Source organism: Solanum dulcamara, chromosome 1 (assembly GCF_947179165.1).
Source record: "Solanum dulcamara chromosome 1, daSolDulc1.2, whole genome shotgun sequence".
Lineage (NCBI taxonomy): Eukaryota > Viridiplantae > Streptophyta > Magnoliopsida > Solanales > Solanaceae > Solanum > Solanum dulcamara.
The window spans coordinates 71970429-71980910 of NC_077237.1; the positions used below are offsets into that span (position 1 = coordinate 71970429).

The window sequence follows — 10482 nt, forward strand, 5'->3', positions numbered from 1 at the left end:
TTATATTTTGTTAGTAATATATATGATGAGTAGATAATTAAAGTAATAATTTATGGATTTATTAGTGTATAGTACTAGGTTATTGTAGGGAATTAATTGCCCTTTTTTAAAATAAAAAAACTGTACATTTTTTTACAGTTCAACCGTGGCTAATCTGTAAAGTTAATTTACAAAAACATATAAAGTGCCTACATTTTATTAGCCACTGTTTAACCGTGGCTAATTAAAAATTAGAAATGAAATTTATTTTCCAATAATTAACTTTACCTACGACTTAAGCCTGGCTATATCTTAATTCAATCGTAGCTAAATAAATGTTACCACGAGTATAAAAATCATAAAAGATTTACTCGCAACGCCGTTATGAGCACGATTCTGACTGTGGTCAAGTTATCGTGGCTAAGGTGTGTTAGTCACGGTTTATGTACCATTTAGCCACGGTTTTGCTCGTGGCTAACTCGCGTGTTTTTTGTAGCGTTCATTTCTGGTTCGATATTTGTATATTTCTCTCTCATATTATAATAGTGCAAGTATTTTCAAATTTAATTTTCCTATAAAATAAATAGTTGGCCCTAAATAAAAAAAAAAGAAGAAGAAAACCAGAACCCCATATAATGCGAGGACACGTGTCCTTACACCCTGTGCAGTTGTGGAGCCCAAAGGCAGCCGGAAGGAAAAATCACACTCGTTGAGCAACTTTGGTGGTTGCACTCCCACCTGATTTTTGCGTCCTCTCTCTCTCTCTCTCTCTCTCATCTTTGCTACCCCAGAAGATGAACCCTACTAAATCTTTAAAATTGTCGATTTTCATGTAAATCATTTTACAGTCTCAGATCCTTAAAGTTTTCTTGTATTTGATTTTTCTCAAAGTTTCAAACTTTAAGGCAATTTCAAGAACAAGATTCCCTCTTTTGAGGTAAGGGAGTTAAAGGGTGTTCTTTTTTATTTATTGGATCCGTTGGGTATTCTTGGTTTTTAGATGGGTTTTGGTTGTTAAGGTGTTTGGTTTCCCCCCCCCCCCCCCCCCCAAAAAAATAAAAATCGTTTCTTGAAGTAAGGGATTTACAGCAGGGTATCTTTTCTAATTGAAGATTTTGTATGGATTTTGGGTTGCTTTAGGCATATTTTCTTGAGTTTGATGGTAAAGGGATTTTGCTTGTATCTGAGATCAATTTTTTTAAAATTAGGTATTGTAATGGTATGCTGGTGAATCTGGGAATAAAATGTTAAAATGGGTCAAAATTGATTAAGAAAATATTGTGCTTGGAATTTTAACTTAGACTCTCTCTAGGTGTTAGCGTGCTATAGTAGTAGCCACTTGGTTTCTTGTGCTTCAATGGATGACATTGAGGATAATGGGAGATATCCACCTAACCCTTATGGCATGAACCATGGTTATGAGTCATCCAATCGCCAGAAGCTTCCTGTTCACGACACTTGTTATTCAAGGCATGTCGACAATCAATATGTGGAGGAGGCGGATGATGATGAAGATGTTGATGGCGAAGAAGAAGAAGAAGATGATGATGGTGATGAAAATGGTGTTCAGCGGATAGGGGAAGAAGATGATGATGATGATGATGATGAGTATGGTGATTCGCAGAGACATCAAAAGAAGAGGAAGTTAAAGAGCTTATTATCAAGTTATGAGTTTGCACCTCGAGTACCACCACCATCTACTACAGAGGCAACTGCTCTCAAGCCTTCATTTGGTGGTAGGAATCCACTTTCAGATTGGTCTGAACATGAGACATTTATTTTGCTTGATGCATGGGGTACTAGGTTTGTTCGACATGGGAGGAAGAGTCTTCGATTAGAGGAATGGCAAGAAGTTGCAGAGAGAGTGTCACGGGGATCTAAAATTGAGAGGACGGACACCCAGTGTCGTAACCGTTTGGATACTCTGAAAAAGAAATACAAAAAGGAGAAGATGAAGTTTGGAGAGACTGGGAGTACCACTAGTAAGTGGGTGTACTTCAAAAAGATGGATAAGTTACTAACATCAACTTCCCAGAAAGCAGGCGTTTCATGTGGAATGGACTCTGGAGAGTATGTTTTCATGAGCCCAAAAGCTTATCTGAATCATGCTAATGGCTTGGATGAGATGAGAGACAGTCCTGCTAACTCTGAATCTGCTGATGGTGAGGACGATGGTTCAGAGGATCTTCCACCAAAAAGATCAAGAAATGTACAATCGGGAGGGAATAGGAATGTACATTCTTTCAAATTAATAGCAGATTCTATCCATAAATTTAGTGAGATATATGTGAAGATTGAGAATAGCAAGAGACAGCAAATGCTGGAACTGGAGAAAATGAGGATGGACTTCCACAGAGAATTGAAATTGCAAAAGAGGCAGATTGTGGAGAGAGCTCAGGCAGAAATTGCAAGAATACGTCAAGGAAGTGATGAAGAGAACGGCATGTCTGCTGAAAATGTTAGTCCATGATTAGCCAGATTATCTCTCTATTCGTTCCATGTTGGCTATTTTCCATTGTTGCATTATATCTTGCATGTTAGTTTCTCACCGTTGATGGCAATATATATGTAAGTCAACTTAATGTGATGTAAGAATGTAAATGTAGTTTCAACAGTCAATAATAACATTATGGAGATCACAATCGTAGGAATTGTCCACTTTTATCCAGTACTCTATGGCTGTTTTGTGATCTAGAACTTACTCGAGTTAAATCACAGGTTCCATCAGTTTTCTCAAGATATGGGGATTAAAGTTCTTGCAAAGCCAGTGGGTGCGACTTTTATGGGCAGTGATGAATCCATGATTTAGAGTCGATAGTTCTGGCCTTCATATCCTGAGTCATTTTGTGTTTGTGTATTGTCTGAGCTAAAATGCCTTGGTGAAAACTATCAAAATTTTCTCAATTTTTATACAATCTTATTAAATAAATGTAATACACATAATTTTAGAAGGATTACAATCCCAAATTGCATGTTCAAACATTGAGTTGAAATCATGACTTTATATTACATGTCCAAATGCAAAACTTATTGTTAATGATATTCTAAAACTGTTTCAGTACCTTCCGAGTCCCCCGGGACTGATCATCCTCCACACTACAGTATACTAACACTGGATTATGAGTTGCTATTTTCCATCCAAAGGCTGCTGATGGTATGGTATAATAGAAGCTGCAATTGTAGACATTTCTAACAAACTTCCTATCAACAAGATATTCGGAATAATACTGTGATATTCAGTGTGTTTTTATACACAATTGTTATATGTACTCTCTCAATATCAAAAATATTGCCTTCAATATTCTCACATTTATAGGACTGACTTCCCATGGTGAACATAACTTTAAGAGTTCCCCGTATTGTTAGTATATTTAAGCAACTTACCAAAAAAGATTGTTACATTTAAGCATTCCTTGTTGATACCCACACAACATCTGATAGCTCTCCTTCCAAGGGATTTATGGCAATTGGTCAGCTCGTTATACGTGAAGACAATAGGACCTGCCATGCATCCCTGTATCAATAGTTGAACCTCAATACGGATAAGCCAGCTTCTTCATCCTTGCGCAATAGTTGTGTAAAACAAGAATAACTTTGGTTTCTAACTGTTTGCTATCCCCTAAAATATACATGAATTTCAGTATGGTGATGCAGTGCTACTGACTTGAAGGGACTATTATGCACTGTATGATGCACATAGTTTTGCAGCTTGGACGATGTGGAAAATTCTAGACCAGATACAACAATTATGGAAGCCAACACCAGCGGGAATATCCTGCAAAAGAAATCCGCCATATTATGTTCTTGATCCGACAACAAAATCAATGGCATTTTCATTTCAGTTTAATATAAATTGCACACAAGGGTAACATCCCACCAGCATAGATTAAAGAAGCATGGCAAAAAGGTCTGACATTCAGTATCAGAAGTATGAACTACGAAAGTATAAGGACCTGCATTCTAATTTGACAAAATTAAATGGACCTTCCTTCTGGTTGAGAATGACAGGCACCTCCATGACTAAACAGTGGAAGTGGAACAAAATAACGTTGTCATTGAGAAATCTTTTACTAGTTTACCCACCATTCATCTAAGTATCTTTTGAAAGAAATAGATTCTGATTCTATTCATTGCTCAATGACATAAGGGAACTGGATCAGTTGATAAGCGTCTTCAAGCCAAAGAAATATAATACCGAAGTATCAGCGGTGAAGCTCTAAACCAACCAAGGTATGGATAAAAAGATACCACCCAACTACATACTGCACCTTCATCTAAACCTGCTCTTCATTTCTTTAGTCCTCCATTTTGTTTCCTCTCCCTTCACTCTCTTCTTTCTGTTCTCACTTTCATCTTTTCCCCTTGTTTCATTTCTTTTTCTTTTTTCCCTTTTCCACCATTTTTGTTTCTCCAGTGTCTTCCTTTCATTCTATGTATGTTCCAAATTCAGAAACAGCCACTACCATTAGAACGCAAAGTGGTAACCTTTTATGATCTCCCGTCATTTATGAACCCCCTATGAATTTTTGAATTCAAAACTGTTTCTTCCTTTGAGAGACCTGCACTTCTGGCAAAGAAGCTACAAATGGAGTAGGATTTTTTAATTTTTTTTAAAAACTTATACTGGGCTAAAGGGAATTAGTTCTATCATGTACTCTGTAAATGATGTAATTTTGATTTTCTTTCTTCTCTTGGAGTCATTTACCAGCTGAAGAAAAAGGAGGAACGGGGAAGTCTACCAAGTCAGACATCTCTGAGGTGCTTAGCAGTGTTGTTTCGACTTTTGGAAAGAAAACCCTAAACTATTTTGACTTTTGTTCTTTTTTTTTCTCTTCTCATTCAAGTTCTACGCGTGCCTTTATAGTTGCGCTGTTATTGCCTTTGATTATTACATTAGTTTGCTATCGTTATTGTTCTTGTCTTGTAAAATTTGCATCGATTTTCTATTTTTTTTTTCATTATGCTATATATATTGCTTTTCTCTCTTACTTGGAACTGTGACTTTTGAGCCGAGGGTTTTTTAAAAACAATCTCTCTACCTCAATGAGGTAGTAGTAAGATCTGCGTACATCCTACCCTCCCCAGACCCCACTTGTGGGATTTCACTGGGTATGTTGTTGTTGTTGTTGTATCTATTTTCAGTTTTTGAATTGAAATATTTGCTAATATGTTATTGCTATTGAGATTTTGATTATTTATATATGCAATTAAATATTTTAATCTTTTGATATTAATTGGCGCCGCACTTCAAAAAGGCGAGCGGCCTTGTGGCGAGGCAGACCCTTTCGCCTTTCGCTGTCCAAAACATTGTTAGCAATATCTCAACAAATTTTGATGGCATCATCCACCCAAATCATGTCACAACTGAAGCTTAGCTTATCATTTAATAACTCATTAAAATAATCAACTTCCCAAAAAAATAAATTAACTCATTAAATTAGAGCAAAGATGTCTATCATTTCTCAAATCGGGCAGGTGTTTGTCATTTTCTAACCTAGAGAAGGTATGTACAAATGGTCCTGAAATTTAACCTAGATGACGGTACAAACACCTATGTGATGCAAAGAGAATGATTGAGAAAAGCAATGCCTTTTAGGTAAAGACATAACAAAACTAGGATCTTGTGCTCATCTGCTATTACATGTTTGTTTTACAGACTGAATATAGTAGGACAAAACATCCCGGGAAAATCATCTTCTTCTTTTTTTGATCAGATAAAAGTAACTTTCATTAAATAGTACCAAGAAGGTACTGCAAAAGTACAAAGATGATTACAGCTTGAGCTCCACCATTAAACATTACAATAATTAGCTCTAAATTCTAATGAGAAAAATTCCGACATGGACCTATCCTTGTACCAAAGAAAAAGGTTTTGTGAACATCTATTTTTAACATATGATATACGTTGCTTTTTCCCGGGAAAAAAAAACAGCACTTCAACCTATATTTGATTAGTGTAGGATAAAGAGTTGGATCAGGTCATTATCCTGTTAACAGTCCTCCTCCTGTCGGTTATCCTGTCATATGTTCCATCTCCCGGATAGATAAACAACACTCCACCAAAATGCACATAAATAATACAGTTGATGTGACTTACCAAAAAGATATAGTTATGTAATGCAAGTTGTATTATATTTGGTTCTAAGAAATTGCATAAAGAGAGTATAAATAATGTAAATTAATCAAAAAACACATCAGAACATACTAAAATACTAACTAAAACAATGTAAAATATAAGAAATGGAACATTAAAAGCCTAAGATGTCTGAAATATACAACAAAAAAATGATTTGTTCAAAGCAAATAAACCTTTAGGTAAAGGCATTAAAGTGTTGTTTTCATAATTTCACATTTAAAGTTTACATATTGATATTTGAGAAATTCCATTTCAAAAAGCTCTTTTCCTGGGATTATTTATCACACCTCCCCACCATAATAAACTATTATATTGGGACAAAAGGGTTTTTTGGATGAATCATCATGATATACTTTTTCTAATGGTAAAATCATCACAACCATACCTTTTGGCAACTGAAGAGAAGATGAACTGAATGAGTGATCCTGATGCCTCCTAATCCTGTCTCATTCTAGACCCGAAATTGGAATGCACCAAAAGGTAACTAGAGAATTTCACTTGTAGGAAGCAATAGTTGAACCCTGGTCATTTTGAGAGAGGAGAAAGGTAGGGTAGACAATCCTCGACATTTGAAATTTCACCAACATGATTATGAGTAAATCGATCACAGAAGCTCACTAGCTTCAGAAACTGCAGCAAGAAAGGTCACAAAAGATTCACAATGATCTACTTAATGAACAGAAGGCCAAGGATTATTAGCTCCATGTAGCCAAAGGGGTCAAGTAAAGAAAAAATGAACATTGAATCTTGAGGAACACCAAGCCCATATAAAATAGTTTTTGGCACACTCTAAGGAGATAGAAAGAGTAGATGTTAAATATCCAGGAGCACAAAGCAGTGGAATTCTGGTGAAAAATATCCAATGCAGAGGACAAGTGAAACCTGCCTTCTCTCCGTCCCTCCTTTCCAAAGGAAAGATTAATAAGGAATCTTTTTATATAAGGCCAGAACCACAGTTTCTCAAAGCAAGTTCTCATTCCTTAGAACAAAGGAACTACCAACAGGTAGAAGAAACACAGACTAATGGAAATTTCGCAACTCACATAAGACAGAATTAGAGATATTTATGACAGAGAGAATCGTGAAACAAAAGGAAACTAATCAGGTCCAACTGCCAAAAGCTAACCATCCCTCATCCTTCGTTACAGGGTGCTGCCGAGCCTAATTCCACTCAGCGATTTGAGAAAACAGGAGGAAGATTCCGGGCGAATGCTAATGTGGGTACTGAACATACCACTTCAAACCCTTACCCCAAAGTGAAAATCCAATCACATATCTGCAGAAGCCTACACTAGCAGGAAGAATAACCAAAATACTGCAATTATTTGCCACTTAATTTTATTAGAGCATCGTAAAACCCTACATAAAGCTGTGTATATTGCCAGGCCAAGATGATTTAAAAGGTTCCCAAGTACTAAATAGTGTAAATAAAGAAAAGCACTAACTAGAAGAATACCATACCAAAGCTCTCTCATGAAGTTTGACATGTACGATCCTCATCAATATGACCGACTGCTTCAAGTATAGACGAGTATGTAATAAGATCATATTCAAAACCATTGGCACGCATCTCTTTCATCAGCCTTGCAGCTTCCTCGAACATGCCAGCACGACTTAGGCAACCAAGAATGGTGTTGTAAGAGACAGCATCAGGTTTAATTGTTGATTGTTTCATTTTTGTAAACATCTCGATCGCTTTCTGTGGGTCACCAGTCTTGGCCAAACCATTTAGTATTATGTTAAATGAGTTTAAGTCAGGAGCACATCCATTTTCTTCCATACTACGAAGCATGGAAAAAGCCTCATCTAGCATACCTGACCTCACCAGCCCAGACATGAGTGCATTGTATGCATATACATCAGGAGAACATCCCAGCTTTTGCATCTCATTAAAAAGATTGACAGCCTCAGTCAAACGGCCACATTTCCCGAAGTGCTTTATCATTACAGCATATACCCGAGAACTGCTAGATCCACAACTCTCTTTTAGTTCTTGAAACAACTCATTTGCAGCTTCATAGCGTTTTGCTTTTCCAAGGGTATTGATCAAGCTGCAATAGGCAGCTGGACAAGGAGGAAAGCACTTCTCGTCCATCTCCTCAAGCAAGGCTAAGGCTTTTTCAATTCTATTTTTCTTGCAATATCCATCAATAAGTATTGAATAAGTAAAAGAGCTTGGAGCAACACCATTTTCTTTCATTCTGTCAAACCAAGATGAAACCTCGGACATTGGTGCTTTCGACTCAAACAGAGATTTTATAACAGTATTATATGTCACAACATTCGGTTTACAGTTTAATGATTCCATTTCATTAAACAATTTAAAAGCATCACCTATACGTCCTCCCCTTCCTAGAAGGTTTATCACATTGTTTATCAACACAACATCCGGCTTACATCCCTCTTTTAGCATGGACAGAAATATAGAATACGCATCTTCGATTTTACCAGCTTTACCAAGCCCTCTTATCAATTCGGTGTAAGTATACACAGTTGGGGCACAAGCATTCTTCTTCATCTCATTGACTAATGCTAAAGCCAATTCGACCCTACCCAATTTGAAGTAAACCGCTAACAAGGTTGTATATATCTTTGCAGTGGGATGTAAACCATTGTCCTTCATTTCATCAAACAACCTAATAGCAGAATTATCACGACCTAGCTTTGCATAGGATGATATAAGAGCACTGTAGGTAACTGTATCAGGGAAACAATTACCCTCATTACACATTTCACTGTAAAGCTCATGAACCTTTTCATGTTGGCCCTCTTGCATCAGCATCAAAATAATGGAATTGTAAGTGGTTGCAGTTGGCTTGCACTTGCGGGCTTTAATCTGGTAAAATATTGATAATGCTTTGTTCACCATTTTTGCCCTGCCCAAAATTCTTACAGTCTCGGAGAGATCGACAGGAGTAATGACACATGTACTTCGTGCCATTTCTTGCACCGTCTTCCACATTTCACCCGTCAGCCCAGCTTCTTCAAGACATCGAATCAAAGTCAGGTAGGTAGTAGAGTCATGTTCAAAGTTCCTCCTTTTACCAGCCCACTTGAAAAACTGAATTTTCACACTGACCTCCATGTCTATTTTCAGAACTTCTCGAACCAATTCATTGTCTACTTTCAGCTGTAGCACCTCCAATGCCTTTTCAGCATCAGGACCCCACTTAAATATCTTCAGAATCCTGATGAACCTCTCATCCAATATCCTAACAGAGCCCCTTCTTAAGGGTGGTCGCTTCTCTTGGAAGCCTTCTGTTTCAGCCTTAGCTCTTGAGATCTCAAACATTTTAACAATTTCACTTTCTGCATCATAAACAAATAAAGGCTATTACCATCACTATCTTTGTGCATTTGGGGGGAAAAAAGGGTTTTTTCCTACAAGTTCTACATGTCATGAAAAATCCCAGTATGTACATTTGGCTCACATAGTAACTTCAAATTTTCTAGGGCAAGAAAAAACACCACCAAAGTTGGAATCTAGTAGTACATTGATCTATTTTTACGTTATCACTAAACTACTAGTAATCAATATACAGCTCTTTCCTGAATCAACAAACAAAATGATTGATAAATACATAAATTTTCGAATACCGAAAATCAACAATATAGTTCACAGGAAGAAGTAGAAGAAACAGTCACCTGTCTGCTTAATTCTGTGGCATAACCAAGAAAATGTGGATATACTTCTTCTTGAAAAAACAGTTCCTATCATCATTGTAACTTCAACTTGAAGAAACAAGTATGGTGCCCACAGTCAGTACCTAAAACTAAAAATCATGAGGACCCAATTCGACATAGAGGAAGAGAAGTACATCTAGCAGTCGCCACTGGAACTCTCTCTCTCTCTCTCTCTCTATATATATATATATACAGTGACAAGGATCTTAAGGGCAACAGGGCGGCGCTGCGGTGGTATTGTTGTGGTAACACCGCCGCTAGATTTTGTTGTAGTGATGGTAATGCTGCCGTCTTGGGGGAATGAATTCGGGAAATTGACAAATTTTGGATGATAAGACTTTAGCCAATTAAAATATTTAGTTTTTTAACCAAAAATTTTCCCTTTTTTAAAAGTTAACCGAGTAACGTCCCTCCGTTAAATGAGTCTGAAAGAGGGTCACATTTTTAGTTAATTTTTTGTTTTATATCAGATTCTAACTGTTAAGTCATAAGTGCACAGGCAAATTGAAGGACATTTTTGAATTTTTTTAAATACGTCGTATTGTCTCTTTTCTGTAAATCAAATGGGTATTGATGGGAAAACTTAAAAATATTGACAAATTATCATTGTAGCAAAAAAGAAGTCTGTTAGATTGTTATTGTTGTTTTAAAGGAAAATGGTCAAAAATGTCCTTAAACTATTT

The 10482-nt window shown here is 36.7% G+C and overlaps 2 protein-coding genes across 3 annotated transcripts; one reads left to right on the forward strand and one right to left on the reverse strand.

Moving 5' to 3' along the window:
* The first annotated feature begins 542 nt into the window (after window positions 1-542).
* On the forward strand, window positions 543-2626 carry LOC129898333 (trihelix transcription factor ENAP1-like). The gene has a single exon (XM_055973101.1). It carries the CDS (start codon window positions 1337-1339, stop codon window positions 2447-2449), a length of 1113 nt encoding a protein of 370 aa, XP_055829076.1. The 5' UTR covers window positions 543-1336; the 3' UTR covers window positions 2450-2626.
* A 551-nt stretch (window positions 2627-3177) lies between these two features.
* LOC129898122 (pentatricopeptide repeat-containing protein At3g16010) lies at window positions 3178-10165 on the reverse strand. Of its 2 annotated transcripts, XR_008769190.1 has the most exons (4): window positions 9761-10165; window positions 7577-9424; window positions 6501-6745; window positions 3178-3754 (listed from the first exon to the last, which is right to left on the reverse strand). XR_008769190.1 is itself a non-coding variant. In XM_055973087.1 (3 exons), exons 1-2 carry the CDS (start codon window positions 9834-9836, stop codon window positions 7587-7589), a joined length of 1914 nt encoding a protein of 637 aa, XP_055829062.1. In that variant the 5' UTR covers window positions 9837-10165; the 3' UTR covers window positions 3178-3754; window positions 7577-7586. The 2 variants fall into 2 exon arrangements, 1 of the variants encoding a protein (XP_055829062.1); XM_055973087.1 differs by lacking the exon at window positions 6501-6745.
* Window positions 10166-10482: the final 317 nt, after the last annotated feature.

Coding starts and splice junctions, on each gene's coding strand:
- LOC129898333 (XM_055973101.1), top strand. CDS start 1,337: ATGGATGACATTGAGGATAATGGGAGATATCCACCTAACCCTTATGGC.
- LOC129898122 (XM_055973087.1), bottom strand. CDS start 9,836: ATGATGATAGGAACTGTTTTTTCAAGAAGAAGTATATCCACATTTTCT. Junction 9,425..9,760: donor CCACAGAATTAAGCAGACAG/GTGACTGTTTCT, acceptor TTTATGATGCAG/AAAGTGAAATTGTTAAAATG.